At 35.0% G+C, this 26,883-nt stretch overlaps 2 protein-coding genes across 2 annotated transcripts; both read right to left on the reverse strand.

Moving 5' to 3' along the window:
- Window positions 1-1,445: 1,445 nt before the first annotated feature.
- LOC136803678 (E3 ubiquitin-protein ligase XIAP-like) lies at window positions 1,446-11,768 on the reverse strand. Its single transcript, XM_067060397.1, has 3 exons — window positions 11,299-11,768; window positions 4,085-4,291; window positions 1,446-3,815 (listed from the first exon to the last, which is right to left on the reverse strand). The coding sequence occupies exons 1-3, from the start codon at window positions 11,727-11,729 to the stop codon at window positions 2,816-2,818; spliced, it is 1,638 nt and encodes a 545-aa protein (XP_066916498.1). The 5' UTR covers window positions 11,730-11,768; the 3' UTR covers window positions 1,446-2,815.
- LOC136803677 (ankyrin repeat, PH and SEC7 domain containing protein secG-like) lies at window positions 5,708-8,348 on the reverse strand. Its single transcript, XM_067060396.1, has 2 exons — window positions 8,140-8,348; window positions 5,708-7,660 (listed from the first exon to the last, which is right to left on the reverse strand). The coding sequence occupies exons 1-2, from the start codon at window positions 8,244-8,246 to the stop codon at window positions 6,121-6,123; spliced, it is 1,647 nt and encodes a 548-aa protein (XP_066916497.1). The 5' UTR covers window positions 8,247-8,348; the 3' UTR covers window positions 5,708-6,120.
- Window positions 11,769-26,883: the final 15,115 nt, after the last annotated feature.

The raw sequence follows: 26,883 nt of genomic DNA on the forward strand, positions 1-26,883 counted from the left end.
TTGTCAGGGAAAAGTGGCGAATTTGAAATTTCGGTCGGGGAAAAGTGACGAAAATGCCTCTAGACTAGGTGACGAAATTTTTCCCCGATTGAATAAAACTCCGACATTTTTTCCCCGATAATAAGGTAGGCTGTTTTTTGTCGTTTTTTACTACTTTGTAGAGTCAACCAGCAATAAACTTTGTTTGATATCTTTTGATTCACTGAATATTTTTAAATTTTTTTTCCACAGTGATAAAGATTGAAGAATCACTCCTGTGAAAAATGGTAACTATACGACATTTCTACAAAAAGTTTATTTTTTTCTTCATTTTTCATTTTCATATTTCTTTTCTTTTTTTCCAATTTTTTTGCTTGATAATATTCCACTCACAAATGTCTTTTCAACGAGCAACTTTATTCGAATTCTATCAAAAGTTACAGTCATTTCTGTCTCAGCAATTTTAGATGAAATTTGGCACACAAGATAAGGATCTTGTGAGGTAACTTTTGACAAAAAAATGTTTTTGATGACGTCACCCATAATGCCGAAAGTGAGCAAAGACAAAAAATTTCCTTTGTTCTTATAAGTAACAAATTTTTGATGTCAAATAACAAATTTTAGGTGTCAAAATTTTTTTCATTTTTGATGCTAAATAAAGGTTAGGAATTTACAGAAAATTGCATGTCAAAAGCTTTATTATTTCAAAAGTTACTAACTAACATAAGTTTCACCACCGAATCAGGAGTGGAATAGTATCAAAAGAAACTATAAAATTCGTTGGTTAAAATTTCGTCACCAAGCGGTTGTTTCGGTCATTTTTTGCCGACAAATTTTCAACCCATGAGGTGACACAGATTGACCTTAAAACTCATCAACAAAATAAGCCCTTTTTTTTAGTCAACGAGACAAAAGTTTTGATTGATACTCTTAGGTGCCAAATAAACGCCCCCCCCCGCTTGTTAATTTTTCGAACATTTTCCAACCCCCCTGGACCTTATTAGGACCTCCCCCGTTTATTAATTTTTAAGAATATTTTCAGTTAGCAAGAAGAAGTCGCCTTATTTGGCTCCAAAAAGCCTGATTTGAGCCTATATTTACCTTATTTTTGGGTTTTCAGAAGTAGAAGTACTATCTCCAACCCTCCCGGCAATTAGCCCCCCCCCGTTTATTAAAATTTCGAAAGTTTCCCACGTTTATTTGGCACCTAAGAGTACAGGAATATTTTGTCAATTTCTTTTTAATTTTGCTGATGTTCAGCAGATATCAACAATACATATAAAGAAATTTAAGCAAATTTAAGTGTTTTTTGAATTTTTTTTCAAAATTTGATAATATAAGGTAAAATTCGGCATGTCTTGATTTGACATTTGATGGAACACCATCATGTGCCTAACAATTTTTTTATGATATAAGGAGGTGCCTTTCTTATAATGTTTATCCAAAGTTTTGAAGAAAAACTTCAAAGCAGTTCTTTTAACAATACTTGCGTAGTAACATGGTCTGGTAGTAACTAGATCCAGATTAATGAGGCCCCTTTGGAAGAAAACCATAAAATTTGTTTTAATCTTATTCACATTATCTATAAATTACTTCACTTAGATATAATTTCTATAAATGACTTCAGGGATAAATCTTTGCCGTAAGAAAAAAACGCGATAAGAATCTTCATAAATAAATTACTGTGCATTAAAAAGACGTAACATATTACCTTAATGTCAGAAATTTTCGTGGTCACAAATTTTCAATCAAACGGTCGAGAAAAAAAAAATCAATGCTGTATTGCTGATTCGCGAAATTAAATTCCTGCCAAAAAAAATCGCGAAAGTATTTTACTTATTCTAGATCACTTATAAAAAAATGTTCACATACTCACCATTACTAAAGAATTTATAGTAAGGTAGTAATGATTTAGCAATCATCAAAACAAATAAATTTTGCGAAATTAAGTTAAAAATACGAAAAATTTCGTTAATGGCATGACTCGTGTGAAATTTTCTGGCGACGAAAATATCTTAAATTAAAATATCTGAAAATTTTAAACAAAAAAATTTATTTAGTTGACTATCAGTTGCCAAAATAGTACGTGCGTACTGTCTCTTGAATCGCGTCCCGACAAATCGGACATATCTTAACACCCAGTGCGCATGACTCGCAAACAACCAGATGTCCGCAGGGTACAAAGGTCACTTCTACATCATTATCCATACAAATTTTACAATTCTGTCGATCCGTCTCTGAATAATCATCTTTAACAGATAACTGTTTTTCACTTTTTGCACGATCAAAGATCATTTCTTCCCCGGCTTTTGACGGTGAAACGTTCAAATTTCGGCCGAAAGGGGTCCCCTCAAGAGTCCCGTGGTCTTGAAAATACAAAACAGCTTGTGCTAGATCATCAACGCTTGAAAAACTTCTAGAAGCGTACTCTTGATAACAGTCGAGTGTCTGCTGTACAACATCCGGACTAAATCCCATAGTAGAGAGAGATTGAATTTCCTCCTGGGAAACCGATTTCCGTTCCTTTCGAATAGAAATTTCCGTAGGCGAAGTAACCGGTGGCAGAGCGCCCGACCGGAAAGAATATTCTGCCTCTTGAGGCGTTCGCATACCGTGCGATGAATGATAAGAACTCTCGCTAGGTTGTTTAAAATATTGTCGTTGTCGCTCTAAATTGTCACTGTAACTTGATTGTTTAGGTTCATATCTCGGCAGATTGTCTTCGTAACTCCTATTAGAGATATGATTAGACGGGTTATAAGGCCGAGGTGCTGAAGGCCGAGGTGCTGAAGGGTGAGCTACTGAAGGGTTATAAAACTGGGACGGGGAGTTTGGGTTATGAGAGGTCATTTTCATTTGATTGTACGTCATATTCGAAGATGGTCGTGTGTTTGTGTGACGTCAAATTGATGTGATTTGAGAGAGGGTTATGATAAGACGGGTTTTGTGACGTCATATTAGGTTGATTGACAGGATGGTGCACGTTATACATGTGTTGCATACGAGGTGTCTGCCTGTCGTTCATATAGCTCCGGTAATTATCGTAATTTGGCTGTTCCGTATTAGTGAGTTTATTTTGTCTTGCGTATTGATTCAACGCGTATTGGTTTCCAACACCAGTTGGTAGTGAACGGGAGCTTTCGTTCGGATGTTGTTGCTGTTGTAATAGCAAATGTTGTAAATGGTTTTGTCGTATTTGTGCTTCGTTAAGACTGGAATACGAACTCTCTTGTATCATATGTGGAGGTGTGTTTTTGATCCTCTGCGCTTCTTGTATACATTCGATGACTAGTTTACAATTGGGAGACCATTTTTCGTGTTCCGCCCACGCGTTATCGTTCGGTTCCCAGTTACGTAAAGATACGCCGCACTTATAACATTTGACCGCATCACCCGTTCCACTGTATATAAAGCCAGCTCTGGCAAGTTCGATAGGTTCAATGTAAGCCGTTTGTGGCCAAGTGAAAAATGTATTCAAACGTTTTGTCTCATCGGAGTAATCGCCAGACGATTTACGTGGATCTTTCTTCATAGGTGATTTGGGCGGATCGACATACCCGTTTGGGCGTATGGTGGGCGTATGAGTGGGAGCATATTGACCCCCTAAGTATCTGGGCGGTTGATATTGTTGATGTGCGTTGTTTTGGTAAGACTCTTGTCTTTGATTTGGGAAGGCTACATAAGGATCGATTGCATTCCGTTTATTTTCAGCTTCTTTATTGATTGAAAGAGCATCAAAGAGTTTACGTTCGTCTCGAAATTCTTCCATATCTTCGTTCAAAAGAACATTTCCACATGGTTCTTTGTTCAAAAATCGACAGTTTGGTGACATTGATCTGAAATTGAATGAATGAATGAATGAATGAATGAATGATCATCGATTGACTAATAAGTTTATTTTCGATGACTAAAATAAAGACAATCCTTTGGACTTCTTTTTTGGAATTTTCCTTCGTTCCCTCCATTGTCTTTGATATGGTTAATTTGTTCACTTTTTGGCTCAAGCAAGCCGAAGTTGTTCTCAATTTATTAGATATTGGTCAAAATTGAGCCTCGTGATGTTTAGAAAATTTTCCTTATAAAAAACATATATAATATTTCTTACTTATGTTTTTGGTCTACATCTTGCGAGCTGCTCTCCCACGTCTCCACCGTAGCGCCGCAACAAAAACAACACGTCACTTTCCGTTTAGCGTCGTAATAAAACCCTTTGGAGGAGAGTTGTTCAGGAGACGGCCAATGTTTGTGGATGTCACACATTGCGTAACCTTCGAAACGTGATCGTTCGAATCGCATCTCTCGTTTGTGAAGCCTATCAAATGAAATGATGTACTGGTATGAATGACCCCGCAAGAAATTAACCATCAAAGGGATAATCAGTGGGTCTGAGATATTTGGCCTTCAGAAACCTTCTATAGTTCTGAGTAAAACCTCCAATCATTTTTGTCCAACTGTTTTTCAATTTTTCTAAAAATGGCGCAGTTTTATGAATGACCCCGCAAGAAATTAACCATTAAAGGGATAATCAGTAGGTCTGAGATATTTGGCCTTCAGAAACCTTCTATAGTTCTGAGTAAAACCTCCAATCATTTTTGTCCAACTGTTTTTCAATTTTTCTAAAAATGGCGCAGTTTTATGAATGACCCCGCAAGAAATTAACCATTAAAGGGATAATCAGTGGGTCTGAGATATTTGGCCTTCAGAAACCTTCTATAGTTCTGAGAAAAACCTCCAAGCATTTTTATCCGACTATTTTTCAAATTTTCTTAAAATGGGTTCTTGCACCGTTCTTACGATGAAATTTTATTATTTTACAACTAAGTCAAAAACTTGCAACTTAAAATTAATCGACTTTGGAAAATAGTTAAGCAAAATTGTTTTGAAGTTTTTCTTTTCATCTGAAACCTGTCAAATAAAATTATACTATGTTAGACATTTCAAGAGCGAAGGTATAACAAAGATAAATCTTATCCCTCATGACCAAAATTCGACTAATAACACTTATTATTTCGCTTTTGTAATTTGGATATTTCAAGGATCTTTAGTCATTCTAGAGGTAGTGTAGTTATAGCTTTATCGGGTAAAACATGAGGTAAAACATGGAGGTATAAAGAAACAGGAGAAGAATGCTATTGTAACCATGCTCGCCCTACGATTAAAAAAATTACGAGGTATGCATGCTCATAATCTCATATATCGTGCATTTTTAATGAGCTCTTTTGTTGATAGGTGAAATCTTATTGGCTAACTGAAGTGTTGGAAATAAGATGAGACGAGATTCATTGTTTCTGACATTGGTGTAAGAAAATATTTGGATTAAAAAAAGGCCCGTAAACTTTGCAATCCTTCATCAAAGGACAAAATTTTTCGATCAACATTTTCTTCAAGGTGAACTCTATTGCTAAATACTTTCCTCCAACAACCTCCAGCGACTTTTTGTCTACAAATTGGGTCTGAAATTGTGTGTGCTTATACATAATTTTTTATTTTCTGGCTGGAGAAAATATCTTTTCAAAACAAAATTTAATGGATGACAAAATTGAACGCAAACTTATTTCGTGGAGCTAAATTTTATTTTATTTTCGTATATTAGAAGGCTAGAAATCTTCGATGCTGATAGTAAGAATGTTCTTACATAAAAGAAATCAAAAGACTTTAACGACCAATTACCGACAAATTCATCTCCTGTCTTTCTTTATACCTCTATGGGTAAAATAATCAGGAAAAGTTTTTAAATAATAATACACTAGACCAAATTTTTCAATTTTATATTTTTTCTTGAGAATAAGTGTAGAAAGTAATTAAAGTCGATAGTAAATGAAAAATACTATAGAAATCGATTGGATAATGAACAACACATTGACATGATCGTAACTAAAGAACAAAATCACCACCAAACAAAACAAGTTTACCGTCGGACAAGGCAAAATTTGTATATTATTCACTACCCCCCCCCGGACACTATATCCTCCACCCCACATGTACAACAATTTTCTAGACGAGCCAAATACTCGAATGAAATTTTAATTAAAACATTCATTTAAAATTTAATTTGAGAATGATTGATTATTCATAGATATATTTACAATGAATGAAGCAAAAAATAAAAAAAATAAAAAAAAATATGATGAAGTTTTTTTTTCACTCTGGTTTACTCGTCATCCCTTGGATCACATCTTCCAATCTTCGGTTCCGTATAAATTTCCCATCCAACTCAACTCTGCATTCCGGACAATATTGCAATCCTTTGTCTTTGCATACTTCACAAAAAATATGGCCCTGTTCACACTGAAAGATTTTGGTTGGCGCATATGGAATTTCTAAGCAAATAGGACATTCTAAATGATTTGTAGGTAATGAGAAACCAGTTGTAGCTTCCAAATCTCGATTTCGTTGCGCTTCTATACGTTTCTTTAAATCATCGATTTCAGATTCGACGTTGACTGCTTTTTCTTTCAACAGAAGGAGTTCTTCTTCTTTTTCTTGCAACAGTGCTTCAAGTGGTTTTGAGAATGAGCAAGGGATTGGTTTTTGAATGTGATCATCGGTGGTGTCCAGCACTTCAAGAGGAGGTGCACTGGCAACATTTTGCGGTAGAGCAGTAGCGGCAGTTTGGAAAGGTCCAGAAGGCAAACTTTGAGGCGGAGCAAAGGCGAAGTTTGTAGGGTTCAAAGGATCAGCGTATTTACATTCAACAGCCGAAGAAGCTGAAGATTGGTCATCAGTGTGTTTTCGTAACAACATTTTCATCTCCTCAGTTTTGGCAACGGTCAAAGCTGTCGAACCTTTTTTCGACTTAATATTTGCATCAGCGCCGTGTGACAAAAGGTATTCGGCCGCTCTCAGATTATCAGCAGAGGATGCAAAGTGTAAAGGCGTTAAACCGTTCTCCTCAACGACGTTGACGTCGGCTCCGTGGTCAACCAAGCGTGACATATAATCTAAATCATTGATATATTTGAATGCCAAATGGTGAAGAGGTCGCTGTTCCACTCCAGATATCACGAAATTAGGATCTGCACCCGCATCCAGTAAAACGTCAACAGCTTCCAACCGTTTATGATGAATAGCGCTGAACAAGGCTGAAAATTTTTCGCCTTTAAGACTCAACGAAGCACCATGGTTAATGAGACAAGAAACGACTTTATAATGTCCTTTCGTTGACGCCACATGTAGGGCGGAATTAGAAGCAGTACGCCCTGGAATATCAATAATGGCGCCACATTGTAACAATAATTCCACCATTTGTAGGTTGCCATGGGAACTGGCAAAATACAAATATCCAACATTATTTTTGTTTCGCGAATTCACATTGGCGCCGTAATTGAGGAGCAATTTTGCGGTTTCGTATTGGTCTCCGCATACAGCAAAATGCATCGGTGTTAGATTCTTTCTGTTCAATAAATCAACGTTCGCACCCTTCTTGATCAAAAGTTCGACACATCGGACTTGTCCTTTATTACACGCCGTGTGAATCGGGAAATTTCCGTTATCGTCACAAATCATCATGTCGGCGCCATTGTCCAATAGAAATTGTACGATATCTGTGTATCCTTTGAATGCAGCATGGTATAAAAGCGTTTGACCAACTTGATGTTGTTTGTTGATGTTAATGGATTTGTTGTAGGCTGATTTGACTTGTTGTAAGTTGCCACTTGATACTGCCGAGACAAAGGTTATCCTGACGTAAAAAGAGAATAGTAGTTATTTGTAGTAAAATATCAGTTATTGATTCTAAAGCTCAGATTGTTCAACTAACGAACAGAACAAAATCTAGGCTGCACGCATCCCACGAATTTATTTTGTTTTATCAAATCATATCAGAGGGGATGCGTGCAGCCTAAACAAAATCAAGAAACCTCTATGTTTTTTATATTCATGACACAATATGCTTTCTACGGGAACACCCTGCTTTTGCCAGTAGTGGCAAATATTAGCTAAAGAAAAATTTCTTTAAAATTTGCCACTAATGGCAAAAAGTGGGGTGCTTCCCTAGAAAACATTACGTAATGAATATCATGTTGATCAGATATCATCTCGTTTTGTCAAGTACGAAAACTTGTCGGTTACTTTACCGAGAATCAAATCAGATAAATTCAAAATTAAGTTTGAACATAAACTCTCTCACGCATAATTGCGCAAAATTCAAAAGTTACTTACTTTATAGCGGGTGAATTCGTTGTACTAGCAGTAGCAGCTGCAGCAGTTGTTGTTGTCAATCTGGTAGTTTTCGGTTTAGATGACGAATGAATACTTTTCTTGAACATGTTGAATTCAGTGATGTTATTTCTTGTGTTGTTTCTCTTATTCCTTTTCTCGATTTACGTTTACTAGAAAACTTACAAGGAATTTATTTCAAACTTTGCTATAACTCTGTTTTATAAACATTTTACAATGAGTTGCATTCAAAAGACTGCATGCGAAATCATAATCGCTCGTGTCTTGTGACCAAATGTAAACAAATGATGTCATTAGTTCTGATTTCAGTACTTTTTTGAGAAGTGTTTCTGTATTGCGAAACACGATGTGTAAGTTAGAAAGCAGTGTGCAAACTTTACGGTAAGCTACTAACTTCATTTAGTTAATCCGATTAAAGTAGGCTATTTCTGCAAAATAAGCACAATTTAAGCTTCTATACTTGCATATAAAATCTATATACCTGAGAAAACAATAGGCCAATAATATCACTAGTGGATTTACAAAAGTAACCACGACTAATCAGCAAAAAGACTAGGCACTTGAATTAAAAAAATAACTGTTTATGTGGCCCAAAATTAGGCCTTTGAAAACTGACCCTTAAAATAGTGCAGAGAAAATGTAACCAAATTTGAGAAAAAAGGGAATTTCCGCAAATAAGAAAATCTGATATTTACGGCCATAAAGAATTTTCCGGAAGAAATGGCTTCAGCGACTCTTTAGAGAATCTTGTCCTCTATCTCTTGCCAAAAATCAGAAAAAAAACTACCTTAAAGGAAGAAATTTTGGCGGGAATTTAATTTGGTGGATGGACGAAAAAACTAAATTTGGCGGGAATTTAATTTGGCGGTCGCTTAAAAAAATTAACCTTAAGATGGCGTCAAAACAGCGAAAAAATAGCAAAAACACCTTAAAAGAGATCATATTTTCAAAATGTTTAATTTAAAAAAAGTTTTTTCAGAGGGAATTTAATTTGGCGGATGGACGAAAAAACTAAATTTGGCGGGAATTTAATTTGGCGGTCGCTTAAAATTTAAAAAATTAACCTTAAGATGGCGTCAAAACAGCGAAAAAATAGCAAAAACACCTTAAAAGAGATCATATTTTCAAAATGTTTAATTTAAAAAAAGTTTTTTCAGAGGGAATTTAATTTGGCGGATGGACGAAAAAACTAAATTTGGCGGGAATTTAATTTGGCGATTGCTTAAAAAAATTAACCTTAAGATGGCGTCAAAACAGCGAAAAAATAGCAAAAACACCTTTAAAAGAGATCATATTTTCAAAATGTTTAATTTGGCGGGAATTTAATTTGGCGGATGGCGGAAAAAAGAAATTTTGGCGGGAATTTAATTTGGCGGATTTCAGCCAAATCCGCCAAATTTTCTTTCCGCCAAAATTTCTTCCTTTAAGGTAATGAAGCAATTTGGCACAAAGTCCAAAAAACCCTATTTTAAGCAGTTTTCGGCATAAATTTGTCCAAAATAATTTTTCTCGAAAATCGGGCTCCGTTCCATTTTGGTTATCACCATTTCGCATCTTTGTGTAAAGAATTAGAAAAAAGCTAGAGCCAATCCCGAGTAAAGCTGGTAACAGACGAACGAACGAACGAACGAACGGACGGACGGATGTACGGACATTGGCTATAGGAGCAGGTCGGGCAGGTCGAAAAATAACTCGAATAGTTGTCATTTTGATGGAATTTCCCATTTGAAAAAATGATCAAAGCCTTACAAGTAGGTTATACAGTACGTCAAGATCCTCCTTGAAAGCTAGTTGGATATTTCTTATAATAGTAAGTAAAATAATTTACAGTTTTTTTTAAGCTAGACGATCTAATTATCGAGTTCAATGTATAACCAGACGGCTGAAAATCAATAGCCGAAAAGCATCCTGGAAATGATCAAATTTCACATTTGTCAAAATTAATTCAATATTTGAATAAGCAGATTTCAGGACGAAATATTTCTTCGTTTTCACATCAAAGAAACCCTAAATATGACTATGGTGTCCAATATCTCCCGAAAAGAGAGGAGAAAAAGAATAGTGTATTCTTCACAATGTCCTTATAATCATATTTATTGGAATTGCAAAATCATATCAACGTTTTCAATTTCAATTTCACCATCACGCTGAAGCACTTTCCGATAAAGATCTTCACTCTTACTAATTCATAACAAGTCTTCAAGTAAGAAGATCAAAGATGTCTGGCTTCAGAGACGCCGGAAAGTTTTTTAACAAATATCTACCATATTTGTTGTTTGTTGGTATCCTTGGAAACTTCACCATTTTGGTATACTACTTCAAAACCAACATTCACAAACTACGCAAAATGTTAAGCTACCATTTCTTATTGCTACAACTGGCTTTCGTTGATCTTGTAATTTGTCTAACTGCATGGTTGTGTTATACATACAAAGAAATAGATGATGTCATAAGCTTGGTACCTTTCGCTATTTTACCGACCATCTCAATATGGATTCTGGTTTTACTATCATTCCTGCGCTATCGAAACATCACAAAACCGTTCGCCGTAAAATGGAGAAAACGCTCATATTTTACAATTTGTTTCGCCATTTGTCTCATCTCTTTGTCATACCACCATTTTTTATTACAAAATTTCTACAGTGCCAAACATATAATGTTATATTATCAAACTATAACGTTCGTGGCCGTTGATTGCGTATTCCCACTTGTGCTTATGTTTTATTTCTTCCGTCGTATAAGCAGCTCTACAAGGAACGCTATCAACGAGCGAAGTAAAAAACGCAACAAGAAAGCTTTAGGCACGTTAAAATGGCTTTTTATCGTGTGCGTGCTAACCGTGACACCCGTACGTTTCTCAATGGTGACCACGTATTATTACGTGACGTATCACGGTTACACGAAGCCGTTGTCGAATTTCCTTTCCATAAGAATGCTACCCCAAATTTTTTTCTTCATGAACAACACCGTGAATCTTTTTGTTTACCTTAAAATGGATGCTGATTTTCGCAAATTCATTAAAAACATTTTCTGCTTTTGTAAAACACGGGCGCAACAAAATAAAGTGGATCTACCTACAGTGTATTTTACAAAGGGAAGGGCAATCCTGCTTCGAAAACAACAACAAGAAGGCAGACTTACCCAGCTAAGTTCACCGTACCCACAGTCGCGTTCTGATCATCCATTGCATTCTTAGTGACTCCCGAACCGTGCGCGTTACCGTCTTTCCGATTCACAACACCAGTCCCGGGCACCCAATCGTAAACAGTCTGTTGTTCTTCAAAATCTGCCAAAGAGGAGCATGGGATTTCTTGTCCGCCTACGATGTTGCGCGACCGCTCGGATAGGAAATAACAAGTTTTGTTCAAATCTTCATGTCGTTTAATGGGGTCATCATCTTCTTTCCATCCTTTGGCCGCGACTCCACACTTGTAACAAAACACTGTATCATTTTCACCCGAATAAACAAAACCAGCTTCGACTAGAGCTTTAACATAGATTGTGACATCACCAGCCCAATTCGTGTATGACGTCAATCGTTCGTAATATTCTGCGTAATCTTTCGTACCCATTGCATTACTTTGTATTTTTAATTGTATCTATTCAAATCTAAATTGTAGAAGAAGAGTAACTATAATGAAATCTTTTTTTTTCAATTAAACTGGGGGGGTGATGTCAGGCGAGTCAAGATCACAGGGTAGTTATAAAATACTTTTAAGAAGAATTATTATAATATTATTATAGTATCTAAAAGGTTAAAAGTGCTGTATGATTACCAAATATTCTATCATGAACACTTTCAGAATAATAGATCAATCAAAATCGTTCCACCAAATGGTGTACCAGATGAACTAAACCACAGTATATACATTTGTTCGTTACTTTCCAAAGGTATTTTGGCAAATTTTGCCATTTTCCAGGGGGTCCAAGCATCCGCACAATTTCAATAATTTTTTTTTTTTGACTTGAAGAGCTTTGTCCACCCCCTGTATGGTTTTTTTAATGGAACAGCCCAATCTGGCTTTAAGACAGTTCTAACATTATTCCAGCTGACTTTACTTTTTACCTACCTATCAATGTATTGCTAAATCCATCATTGCAGACGGCACCATGAGTGAAACAGAATTTTGCAATAATATACCCTAGACTAGACTCAGTATTATTTCATACATACCGGGTGTCCCAGAAAAAATTTCCACTCTTTGAAGTGAATTTTCTCGAGCTCTATGAGCTTTTAAATAATGAATCTTTTTGCATTGGAAAGAGGAAGGATAAACTTAAATTTTGAGGGGTCATTTATTAAATTAAGTCAACTTGATCAAAAGTTATAGCCTAAATGCTAAAACATCACTTTTCAAAAAAGTCAAAAAAAGACGAAAAAAGAGGAGATTTCTAGCATTTCTTTTCAAAAGAAAACTCTTCGGGATAGATTGAAAATAAAAAACCACTGATAAAAAATCTTACATTGAATATAAAATGCAAACAAAACTCGACTATGATGCAAGTTAAAATCACAACAAAGTCAAAATCTCTATCCCTTTAGCTTCTTTTTTTGAAAGTTGTGAACATTCTGAAAATTATTGATTTTATTATTTTTATTATTAAACCGTTCCAGGATTTAAAGTTTCAATCTATCTTCATATTAACACCAAGGAAAGGTACAGCCATTAAATATATACTGTGGCAACAAAAAAGTTTTTTCTGATTCTCAAAAGCAGTTCTTTCTTTAATCAATAAAGATGGGAATATTTTTCATTAAAAAAAAGTACTCCATATGAAAACATTGAAAAACATAAATTATTGATGAAGAAATAAAAATATTCACGGATTGTAGATTATTATTAAGAAAAATAGGGGGTGGTTAAAGAAGCTTATTTTCAGATATAATAATTAATAAGAGGGATAAATTTAGTTCCACATATTTCCTGACAGAGTTTAAAAAGGACTTCCATTTGAGTATTTAATATTTTGCTTAAATGCATTAAAGTTTTTAAAACTGCCTAGAAAAGCATGACAAAATCTTTTGCTTGATTTAACCCAATTTCTGGCCTTCTAAAAAACAAATTATAAACATATTTTTGTAAAAATGGAAGAACATGGATAAAAAATAAAGCAGATAATTCAATGACAGTTTTTAGCTTTTTGAGTTTTTTTAACTTTGCAAAATCATTAAAAACCTGTCAAAGTCAACGTAAATTTTTTGAGACAATTATTAAATGATCAAATTCAATGTTCAGCTTTTTTGAGAATTTCTCCTACTCCTTTTCTATATATTTGTTTATTTGTTTCTAATTTTCCAAGAGAAACTTTCATGTAAGTAAATATTAGGTTGTACACTATCAAATTCCCACTTTTGTTAGGGAATTGAAAATCACAAATGATAGGGTGGCATTTTTATATCTTATCACCTGCATCACATTTTTTGCTAATTTTCCGGTGCAGAGAAGTGGGAAAAAATCTGGAAATTGCGCTTTTAACACATAGCTTTTTTCTTTAGCTCTTCTCTGCAGAACAAACGAACACATAACCAAAACAAATAAAACTAATAATAAATTAATTTCAAACAGCGGGGCAGAACAAGATAACAGCAGTGTGGAATACTGGAAAGAAAAAAGCGTACCTTCTTTTGACCTTTTCAAAACCCCATAAATCTTTCCGTCCACCCAACTGCCTGCAATTTTTTGATGACCGCTTTAGTCATAACATCAGTTAAAGTTTCATAAAACCAACAGCAGTCATCTGCAGGAAATTTGTTACTACAAAGGTTAAAAGGACAGGGTAACAGGTTGGAAATGATGGCTCTGTGTAAGCTCTATTACACCAAATATTTTAATTGTGCCAAATGAGATGCCTTTAAAAATATATAGATAAAAATTATCAGGAGGCAAACGCTTGGAAGGGCAGTTTTAGAGATACAATAAATTCTCATCAATTATTCTATTGTCCTTACTCGTGTTGACAAATTGGCTTATTTTTACAAAATAATGATCCTATGGTCAAATATAAAGCTTCTTTTAATCAATTCCAGCAAATTTTTTGCCTCTTATCAATTTGATTTCACAGTGTAGTGGCTGCAGCACTACAGACCTAAGTTTGTCAGGATGGGATGGTGGGTGACTCTAGAGTGGCAAGGAGAGCTTACTCCAGGATCCGCACCTGTCTCCAGCCACCCCCTTGGTGGGGGTGTCTCCATCTCATCCGTTGTTCATTTTAATTTCATTTTAACATTAAGAAATCTTCTGCTACAGCAGTCTTCATTGCATAAAATCTGCAATTCTAGTCTATTTTCACCCCAAAGACATTCTACCAGATTTTTTCTTTCGCAGCTATTCAGTTACACAGTCTTGGGGCTCTCAAGTCAACCAAATAAATATGCAAATATTGTGCATACTCCACCTCCAGAGCACAGCTTCCTTTCTTATTTTAATTTTCAATTTTTCACATAGACTCAACATATTCTCACTTTTAACTCTCTTGGCTTTGGGACTTTTCCAAAAGTCGATTAAAATAAAATATTTTTACATGCTCCACAAAATACTTCATTTACAAAATATCCTATTGATGTAACTCTGAAACATATTATATTCAACAAACTTCGAAACCTTAAAAACTCTAAAACTTTACATAATTTCGAACACTTTGAGGGGTTCATCAATTTCATCCACTGATATTTTACAAATTACATAGCTGTTTTAGGATAACGATCGCAAATGTCCCGAAATATCACACCAACTTTATCCTACCGGGAGTAATCCTGGTTGGATACTGGATGATGTGATATTTCATAAAAGACAAAAGGATAGAAGCTTTAATAGCTTTCAAATGGCTGTTTTACACGTTTTGCACATAGTTTTATGATTGCCATTTTTCATCCCCTTTCATCCCCTTTTTCACAGAGCTATCATTTTCAACCTGTTACAGTGTTACCCTGTGTTACCCCCTGTTACCCTGTGTTACCCTTTTTAGTAACACTTTCTCAAGTGTTTCTTCTAACTTTTTAGTACTTTTCTTGTAAATTAACTTGTTAGTATTTTTCTGAAAATCGCCCGTACCCGTGAAATATATCCCACCACATAAAATCCCACCCTTCATATTTGTTTCAATCCGTGATCCGTGGCTTAAGTTTTTTCTCATCTTAAATTTATAAAGTAAGCTGGAATTTAATGCAAAAAAATCATTGAATAAAAGATTTGGAATTTGGAAAATTTTCTGTTTAGATTTTTGCACAAACCCTTGTAACTATGGGCGAGCACCCTGTTGCTAAGATGTTGGCTTGAAACTGAAAATGAAACCACTCAAAACGAAAGTAAAATCGGCCCATACTCCAAATCCCGTAATCTTGACATATATAGAGTTTAAGTCTATTATACTGCTTGGTCTATAAACCCAATGCCTAACCACTTGCACGAATGAGACATGGCAGAGCATTGTCATTCACAATTAACAAAGCTCCCAACCCTACTGGTGCCCCTACGGGATCCTAAGAAGGCCTTTGGCTACATTGTGACTGCATGGGTGCCGGCCTGGGTATGTGCAAGCCATAAGGGTCCCTTTATCACACCCTCAAAAGTCTCACAATAAAGGGGTACAAAAACCATTAAAAAAATTAAAAAGAAATATTGAGTCTCTGTAAGGGTCCAAAATCACGAAATTCAAAATTTCCTCTCTCAAAGGGTCATGATTTTCTAAAATTTGGGCAAAGTTTGAGTGAAAATCAATAAAAATTTTGAGAAAAGTCATCTCTCTAACGGTTTCAAATGCTAATTTTTACTCTCTAAGTGTTGATTTTTGATTTTTGGCTCAGGCATACCGTCAAGTGTTCTAACTTGGGACGATTGGTTGAAACATGGGACTGGTTGATATCTGGTCTGTATTTTCTTCTTCACTTCTTGTTAAATCTCTTTGACAACAAATTTGTTTTGATAACTCCACCAAGTTTATCAATCATACCTCTTCGTTCCTCTTAGAGTGCACCTAGACACTGGTGTGTGTTCCACTACAAATTTTTTTCATATTTTGATTTAAAAACCTACTCGGTGCGAAAGAGAAATTGTGTATTTTTTAATACGCATAGTGTGCAAGGGGGTTCCAGGTCCCACCTAAAAATTTAGGTCCCACCTAACCCTAAAATTCCCACCTTCAATCCAAACTCCCAGATCCCAGCTAAAAATGCTATCCCCACGAAAAATTATACTAATTCGATTAACTAAACAAAAATTCTTACTGTTTAAAAATAAAAAGGAGAAAAGTTTAGTATAGTAAAAGAATTATTTATAGAATATGAAATTTAGAAAAAATTATCATTAAATTGGAAATAAGAAAAAACTAACATTATATAACTTTTATCAAAACACCAAAAATCCCACCTAAAGAAATTAATCCCCACCTTAACTTGTTTCTCCCACCTAAAACCTGAAAATTTCCAAATCCCACCTGGAAATTTCCGACCCAAAACATCAAACCCCCCCCACTATTCTGGGGGGGGGGGTGCACACTATGAATACGCCTTTCATTAACTCAAATCTAGATTAACTCAAATATAGATTCTGCTCTCACTCAAGATGATGAAGACAATAGTACTTTTAATTTTCAATGTCCTTATCTATCACTCAGTGAACTCAATGAAAAACACAAGAACAATAACTCAATTTCCACTCTACATCTTAACATTGCCTCTCTCAATCTTCACCATGCTGAACTAGTTTCTACTCTCAACAACTGTGAAATACCATTTGATTTCATAGGTATAACTGAAACTGGTTTCAAGGACAAAAAATTAGCTCAAAGTGCTGCAAAAATTCTCAATTACACACACTTTGACTGTTGTACCAAATCATCTAGGGGAGGAGCTAGAATCTATATCTCGGATAGCTATGATACGCTACCAAGACCAGACCTCTGCATTTACAAGAGCAGCCACCGGCTAGGAAGTATGAAATATCTGTTCTTAAGGTCCCTTTCTCCTGGAAAAAATGATCTGTTCTGTATCCTGGGCCTCCTGGATTATATCATCTGTTCTGGGAAAAAATGGGACTCCTGGAAAATGTATATCTGTTCTCTAGAAATATTATGCTCATGGAAAAATAAAACAGCTATTCTCTAAGAAAGTTAAACTGCTCCTAGAAAATGAGACCTTTTAAGAAAATTATGAAGCTCCCTGAAAAAAAATCTGGTTGTGTTTTTCACAATTTAGCTCCTGGATTTTTTGAACAGATTGTCCGCTGGAAAATTGTATGTGTTTTTCCTTAAAATGTGCTCCTGGATTTTAAGAACAGATGTATTTAAGGCGACCCCTGGATTTTACCTGGGTGTTTTGAGGAAAGTCTCTCCTAGATTTACCCATAAAATTTACTCTCCTGGAAAAAAAGAACAGATATTTAAAAAAAATCTGCCGGCGGCTGCTCTTGCATTTATAAAACTAACCAAATTGAGTCTGTTGTAAGAGAAGTTGTATACGACAAAAATTTCATAATAGTATGCATCTACAAGCACCCTCTGGCTGAAATTTCCTCAGCCTTTACTCAGACTTACTTGACAAAATTCTCGCTGAAAATAAAAAAGCTATCATTTTTGGAGATTTCAACCTGGACCTATTAACTGTTGAATCGAACACAAAGGCTGACAATTTTCTCAGCTGTAACCTTTCTCATTGCATGTTACCAACAATCACCAGGCCTACAAGAATCACTCCAACTTCTAAAACCCTTATTGACAACATTTTTACAAATTTTATAAATAAAGAAATATCATCCTCTAACCTTATTTGCAACATATCTGATCATCTTCCACAAATTATGAAACTTAGCCTCAAACCAAAAACTATACCTAAAATTAAAATTATTAAGAGGGATATGAGAAAGTTCGTCAAAGATGAGTTTGTAATGGACTTCCTCACTCTAGAGTGGCCTAAAATATTTGAAGGTAAGTATAACTCAGAGAAATTACACACATTTATATCGGAGGTTAACACCATAATAGACTACCATGCTCCCATTAAGTCTTCATGGAAAAAAGTTTGCCAGCCAAAAAATCCCTGGATAACGAATGGACTGATCAAATCAATTTCAACAAAAAATCTCTTGTACAAAAAATTTCTAAAGGCTAAAAACCCTGAACAAAAATCTCAAAAACATGCCAAATTCAAAAAACATAGAAACTTTCTTTCCAAGCTCATAAGAATTAGCAAGAATAATTATTACAAAAATTACTTCTCTGAAAACAAAAATAATTTAAAACAAAAATGGAAGGTGGTGAACGATATAACTGGTATCAAGTCGAGTTCTGACCTCTCTCCAAAATTCATTATACACAACAACACTCAGGTTACAAGAGATAAAGACATAGCAGATGCTTTTAACAATTACTAAGGAAAAATAGCAGGTGATACAAAAAATAAAATTCCTAAAACTGACAAGGCATTCACAGACTATCTTAATGATCCTACCCTAAACTCTATATTTTTAACCAGAGTAACGCCTACAGAAGTACTCAAACTCATCAATAAACTAGACTACCAAAAAGCTTCAGGGCCCTCCAGTATCCCCACAACATTCTTGAAAATGATTTCTCCAACAGCAAGCACCATCCTCTCTCATATTTTTAACTGCTCTATTCGTGAAGGCACCCAGAATGTCTGAAAAGAGCTACAATAAAACCTTTGCACAAAAAAGATTCCAAACTTGAGGTAGGAAATTATAGACCGATTTCCCTGCTTTCCAATATTAACAAAATCTTCGAAAAACTTTTACACCTTCGTCTTATCAAATTCTTTGACAAAAATACCACTTTTACAAACAAACAATTTGGTTTTAGAAAAGGACACAGCACTAACCATGCTGTGATAGCTCTCACTGAGTTTGTAAGAAAAGCTCTAGATGGTGGTGAGTTTGCTGCTGGAGTTTTTATTGACTTGAAAAAAGCTTTTGATACGGTAGAACATGGCATCCTTCTACACAAATTAGAGTACTATGGCATAAAAGGACCTGCCCTTAAACTTTTAGATCGTACCTTTCAGACAGAACTCATCGTGTTGAAATCAGAAATAGCAATTCAAATTATATACCTATTAAACATGGAGTCCCTCAAGGTTCTGTGCTTGGCCCCCTCTTATTTATCATTTACATAAATGACCTCCAACGTGCGCTAGAAAATTCCACTACATTTCATTTTGCTGATGACACTAGTATTCCTTTTGTGATAAATCAATTAAAAAATTAAATAGGAGAGTAAATAGGGGCAAGCTCTCCTTGCCACTGGCTCAGAGCTAACAAGATCAGCTTGAACACCTCCAAAACTGAACTTATTCTCTTTAGAAGCATCAGAAAATCATTTACAAAAAACCTGAACTTCAGACTTAGTTAGTCCACGATTTAACCGCTAAATTATCCCGAACTGTAGGCTTTCTGTCAAAACTTAGACATTTTGTTGATTTTAAAACCCTTCTTTCGATCTACTATGCCTTATTTGATTCTCATGTGAACTATTGTCTCCAGACTATCGGTTTCATGACCCAGGCCTCGTTTAATAAAATTAATTTAATAAAAAGTTCTTCAAAATACTGTAAAGCCCTGAGAATAATTCATTTCAAGCCTCCTAGACACTCTTTGCGTCCTCTTTTTATTAAATCTGCAATTCTGCCTATCAAGAAACAACTCCAGGTGAAGAACTGTGTATTTGCCTTTGATTTTTTACATGGTAAACTACCTACATATTTTGCTGACTTCCTTAGATACTCTGCTGTCCATGAAGGAACAAGACAATCACAACACAAACTGGAACCTCCGAAAACAAAGACGGTAAAGTATGGGTCCTATAACATAGCTTCCCAGATAACTAAAGATCGGAATAATCTACACAAAAAACTTAACATTGGCGATCTCCGCAAGACTTCTAAACAAACCCTCAAAAAACATTTGCATCGTTTCATTCTCACTAAAATTGCGGAAACTTGACTCTCATAGGCTCTCTCCCTTGCTCTCTCTCTCTCTCGTTATTTCTCTCTCATTCTTTCTTTCTCTCTTTCTCTCTCCCTCTCTTCTTACCCTGGACCTTATACCAAACTTAATACTTGAATGTTCAAACTTTTAGGTTACCTGGAGGACACTAGTTTGTAGGAACTATCTTTGTTGTTTCCCTTCCGTTTTTCCATTCAACCATTAATAATACCTAGTACACATTAAGCTTCAATGATTTTCATTTTCATAGTGAAGGACAACTTAAGCTAGTAGTATGTAATTTACATCATATGTATAAAGTTTTTAAAATGTAAATATTTCATCCAACTGAAATGTAAATTTTACACGTAGAAAATTTATTGGTAAATATATTTATCTATCTCTATAATCAAATGACTTTGGAGGTTTGGTGGAATGGTGGCCAAATTGCCGTCCCATGTTTTGTCAGGTAGTCCCAAGTTATGAGCAGTTGACAGTACCCGTCAAATAGACCTTTTTTTAATGAGGCCACCCTGTTGAATAATTATGTAGTCCAGCAAAAAAAACAATGATATAGCCATGCATAATTATTATAATATGCATGAAACAGTAATTATGCATGGCTGTATCATTGTTTTTATGCTGGACTACATAATTATTCAACAGGGTTGCCTCTTTAAAAAAAGGTCTATCGCAAACCTAGTACCCCCCCCCCCTGGGTCGGCAAACAATATACTTCCCTCAGGAAATTCAGGATGCAAGTCAAATTTTTCAATCTGTGGACCCAGAGCTAGACGGGGGTTTGGTTATATTATCGTTAAGGTTATGGTTTAAATTAAACGTTTAAGTATTTGTGTGAATGACCATGTTCTGCCATGTCCCATATTGGCACAAGCGGTTGGGCATAGACCTTTTTTTAAAGAGGCAGCCCTGTTGAATAATTATGTACTCCAGCATAAAAACAATGATACAGCCATACATAATTACTGTATCATGCATATTTTAAAAATTATACATGGCTGTATCATTGTTTTTATGCTGGAGTACATAATTATTCAACATGGCTGCCTCTTTAAAAAAAGGTCTATTGGGTTTGAGGGAAAATAAGAGACCAAAGCATCCTTGTATCGTTTGTCAATAGACCTTTTTTCAAAGAGGCCACCCTGTTGAATAATTATGTAGTCCAGCAGAAAAACAATGATAAAACCATGCATAATTATTACAATATGCATGATACAGTAATTATGTATGGCTCTATCATTGTTTTTATGGCTGGACTACATAATCATTCAACAGGACGTCCTCTTTGAAAAAAGGTCTATTTAGTAAACAGAACAGATGATGGGGAGTGAGATTAGATTAAAACTAACAATTTTTAGCTAGTTTAAACGATGCTACAAGGAAGAAATGTTACAGCCAAAATATTTTTAACACATTTTACATTCAATGAGTCCGAGCAATGGACGTCTGGAAGAGATGTAAGCATGTAACTGATCAAAGACAGAAAAAGTAAAATTAAAACAGCTTCTTTTCATTTCACATTTCTTTCGGGCTAAGGTGAAAGTGCACACTATTGACGCCATAATAAAACAAACGTAACTCAATCGTGGTGTACGAAAAATTTGTAAATCCCCTTAAATTCCTCTTATGATGATCTGGGACTTTCCTAGCCTGGATCTCCATGCTAAAATTCCATCCTTCTTCCAAATGAGAACATAATAGCCTTTTTAATTTGGAATTTTGTCCATTTTAGATCAAAGTGGGAGACTAAGCGGCTGGACTATCAAAAGGCTTTGTTGTCATTCAATCTGTTACTACGCAACATCAATGACTCAATCAGGGAAGGCGATGGAGAGAGGCTTATGGAAAATTACAAAGTAGCAATGTTATACTTCAAGGCACATGGGCATAAAAATTATGCTTTGTCCCTACTTAAGTATTTTTACACCATAAAACACAAATCAGAATTTGCTCACGAATTGTTGTGGGAAGGTTTTGTTAACAACAAAGGGTACCCCGGCCGAAATATTTCCCTAGATTTACATTTGGAGCACTTAAACAACTTTCTGAAAGAACTACTTAAAAACCTGAGATCTAACCTGACGAAAAACAATAACGCAGAAAGAGTTTCGAAGGCTCTGAATAACATAAAGTTAATGGTTGATAATACAGAAAAAATGTTGGACGTAAAAAAACAAGAATCTGGAAGTCGCAAGTTCAAGTCAGAAGATACTGTTCGACATTTAGCATCAGAACTACATAAAAACAATCCATTCAAAGAAAGTTATGAGACATACGAATCATTCAAGAATTTCAATGGTCAAATTCTGCAAAAGCTGGACTGTACAGCATTTATGGAATGGATGGTTACAAAAAGAAAAGAGTTTTTTGCTTTGAACAAACTTAACCCAAAAAAATGAAAAAAAACTTTTATTTCTATTTATCAGTATGCTACATTGCATTTTTATTTACAGTACAAAGAATCTTTGAATTTATTTAATGGCTTTTTTTTAAATTTTTTGAACCCTTTTTTATAGTATTTTTGAAAAGTATTGTGTTTGTTTTAATTTCTTTATGGAACTTTGCAGTGTCTGAAGTGTATAACATTGAGAAAAACATGAAAGACTTCTAATATGTACAAATAGTTTTGAAAAAAAATAAAATAAAATCCTCTTGTTAAATCACAATACTTCAAAAAAGTTAAGATTTTTTGTTTGTTTTTTAATCAAAATAAAAACACTGAGTATATTTTCATTTGAGATTATATCAGTTGATATTCATGTTATAGTCTATGAAAGTAGGTTCTGTTCTTACTTGATGAGATATTTTTTGTAAATAATCCTATATACCTTCACCTGGTGTATTTTATATTGAAAAGAAAATTAGAACGTTAGCAAAACAAAAAGTAAAGTGTATATATTAAAAATGTTCTGACCCAAATAGTAATAAAAATATATACATTAAAGATTAAAAATTACCTACAAATTTTCATCATCATAATCATTGTCTGAGCTTTGCTCAGAGGAGTCTGTAAATTCATACTTAAGTTCTACAGTCTCTGTTAGATCAACTTTAGATTTTTTTGGTAAGGATGGTCCACTTTCAAAATAATTCTGAATTACATCATAAATGCGTTGAGCCCAGATTTCATCTGCTATGTAAGTGTTCAACAAATATTGGGGAGAATCAATGTAACACAAATCCTCAATAATCTTCTTCAAGATAGGGGTTGTGAGACCACTAAGAAAAGCTGACGGAACTGTACGCAAAGAATCATCAAAGTTATTATGGAAGTTACGAAGCAGATCAGATAAGTTAAATTTATCATCTTCAGACACTTCACGAATAACAATTTTAAAATCTGACGGTTCTTGATTAAATTTTTGTAAATCTTCAAACAAAAACAATTGACAGCAGTCATCAGCACCACAAGCGCAAGATTTTGAACAAAAAGAGCAACAACGGTGAGCAGGGGAAATAGATGAAACAGTATTAGTATTTTCGTTGAATGGAGTAAACAACTTAGTTCTTAAACACGAATCATTTCCATCACAAATGTAATCTCTCATCTGTTTTGCAATGACTGTAGAACCTTGTGGATAAGAGTATAATATTGCATGGGAAATGTCTTCACCAGACCTTCCAGCACGTCCTATTTGTTGGCAATACTCAACAAGGCCATGAGCAGGACCAAAATGTAACACATAGGAAAGATCTTTACAGTTAACTCCACAACCAAGAGCACTAGTGGCAATAATAACTCGAACATTCCCGGTTCCTTTTGTTAAACAGTCCATGGCTTTTTGTTTGTTAAAATCTGACGTGTCTGCATGATACATACCAATTAACAAATTTTGATTCGAATCAACACCATCTTTAAAAGCATTCATTCCAAGTTCGGCTAAGACAGTAAGAACTGTTGAAATAACCAACCAGTCAGTTCTTGAGAATAACAATAAATTAAGATTTTTGGGCAGTTGATGGCATGTTCTATCAACCAGTTGAAAACCCAAGCAAAACATTTAATACTTTTTTCTTTCATTTTAACAAATGAAAGACGAAGATTAGGTCTATCTGAACACGAAAAGACATATTTCAATGTTGATGATAGACTACATGAAACTTTAATCAATTGGGTGTAGTCCCTGTCAACTGTTGCACTTAGAGCCAGCACTGGAATTTTCTCGGAGCAAAATGAGCGGACAGTACCAATTCTTCCAAAGGCCTCTCTGAAAGCTTCTCCATCTTTCGAGGAAGGTGTCCCCCAAGCAACTTTGTGTGCTTCATCAACTACAAAACATTTAACATTTTTACGAAAATGACTTGATGAAAGCATATCCTTCCAACGACTATTGTTGAGCCAAGCCTCAGGAGTGTCAATGATAAGGTTAAAAAAACGTCCTGAAACAATATCTTGATAGTTACCATCCAGAGAACATGCACGAAGGTTTAAAGATTCAAGATAATTGTTGGCTTCTTCAATTTGATTTTGGATGAGTGCCTTCAGTGGTGAAAAAACGACAATTATTGCCTGGTTGCTGTCCTGGAAGCATCTTACAGACAGATGGCAGGAGCTGATAAATCATGCTTTTACCGTAAGATGTAGGTAAAATTGCAAGCGTATCATGTCCATTGATGATATTTTTAATGGATTCCAGTTGTTTTGGCTTCACAGAAAATGCTGGGTTGACTCTAGAAATGCAAGTTTCCACAGCATCTCTGACTAGAGAAGCCATTTTGCAATCTTTCTCGGTCGTCTGTTATGATTTTTGATATAAACAAAGATATTGGTCACACTTACTAAAATTTAAGACATTCATCACGGCAAAAACATTTTTCAAGTAAAGACGAACAATGATCAAGCGGGAAGTTTGAAAATTATGGAAATTTATTCTGACCAATCAGAACGCAGTAGTCCAAAACGGACTAATTTTCCGAGCACTTTCACCCACCTCTGTACATATCGTTTTATTTTGATGGAAAATAAATAAGATATGTACTTTGAGGTGGGATATCCCATCTAGGACTTTCCCTTTTTTGCCACCTGCAAAAATGTTGCGAAATACCTTCGAGGAAAACCTGGTTATACAGAATCTCTAAGTAAGTTGGTCTTAACCGAGACAGCAAAAGATCGACGGAAAGTTTGCAGTTTCAAATCTTTGCTTGAAAAATATTGTAAGAAGTCATTTCACGTACGGTATTTCGGAATTGCGGAAATCGACCCTTTTATCTTCGAAATTTCGGAAATCGGGCAAAATTCCTTCGGTATTTCGGTATTTATTATAAATTTTTTATCCCCCTTTTTCGGAATTCATACATGAAAATTCAAATTTGATGAAAAATTACTAGTCAAAACGAGGAAAAATACCCCAAAAAATTGGTATCGGAATTGCAAGTACTTTTTTTACGGAATTTCGGAAATTTTGGCAAGATTATTCGGTATTTCGGAAATCGCAAACCCCGTACGCCCCCCACATTTCATTGACGTCAAAAGAAGGCATCGCATTGGAGGAAGGAATAGGAAAGGCTGCAAGTACTTTTCCACTTTTCCTGAAAGTTGGAATTAATTAAAAGAGGAGAAAAATTCTGAAGTTCTCCCCAAATGATTGTGGTTTTCACGCACGCTGAACTGAAAAATTCACGCCATCATGCCTTAAAATTTTTTATTTCACAATCATGCTTCATCACGTCAGATTCTTCGCGAAGATTCACGCCATCAGACCTCCTCCACAGCTCGAATAATAAAAAAATAATTATTTTCTCTGAAGTAAAAACTTGACTTTGGATCCCAGGGTGTATACCCTCTTGTCTATATTGTTTTTTGTTGTGAAGTGTATATATGATAACGTATCACGAATCTTTTGCTAGAAAACGTCTTTTTCGAAGGAGTGCGTTTTTACGCATCCCTGGAATCTGGCATACCATGATTTAAATACAAGGGTAGAAATTTATGTAGCGTTGTAGATCCATCGTCAATCGGTGTTGACGGTGAAACGTCGGTAATTTGGCGCTGGTGGCCCCTCATCGTACCCCCCCCCAAATCTGGACCACATTTCGAAATATAGTCTGTACACAGACCCAATATCTACGGCTGATTTCAAAATTCATTGTACTACGAAACGATAAACGTGAAATACACTCTAGTACTGAGTAGGCGAAATATGGAAATTGCTTGAAAAGCTCACTTAATTTGAAAAAAATATTCATACTTTTTTACGCATTTTTTCAGCCAAAATATTCAACAAATATTAATTCCGGACTTCTGTGAGTCCATTCGCTTTTAAGTGTGCACAATTCTAACATATTATACACTGCTGAAAAAATAATTCAGAGCACTAAAATCTTTGAAAAAAATAATTTGAAAATTTTTTTTAAATGAAGAAGAAAAAAATAATCTTTTTATCCAAATTGCCCTACAAAACCCACTTGCTAAAAACAACCAAACTATTTCCCGGGAATATTTTATATCACTATTTTGAAACCTCGAAAATTTTCATCCCAATCACATCCTCGTGTCACAGTACTGGTGGAGCCCCATTTGAAAAATTGGCCAAAAAGTGGTCTTTGGGCCGGAGGAAAAAATTTCAACTCCACTAGAAAAAAGGAAAGTGCCAAATGATATTATCCCCATTGAAAATCAAATGGAATACTTTGAACTCAGTGATTGCTACGAGCTAGGCTACGAGGATTGCTATTTAAAAAATTGTATAGAAGGTAAAAATGATAATATTTTATAAAATTATCTGCCAATTTTTGCTATCAATTTTGTTTTTTCTAACTTTTTACACAGTAT

This window comes from Clytia hemisphaerica, unplaced genomic scaffold, assembly GCF_902728285.1.
Source record: "Clytia hemisphaerica strain Z4C2 unplaced genomic scaffold, Clytia hemisphaerica genome assembly, whole genome shotgun sequence".
NCBI lineage: Eukaryota > Metazoa > Cnidaria > Hydrozoa > Leptothecata > Clytiidae > Clytia > Clytia hemisphaerica.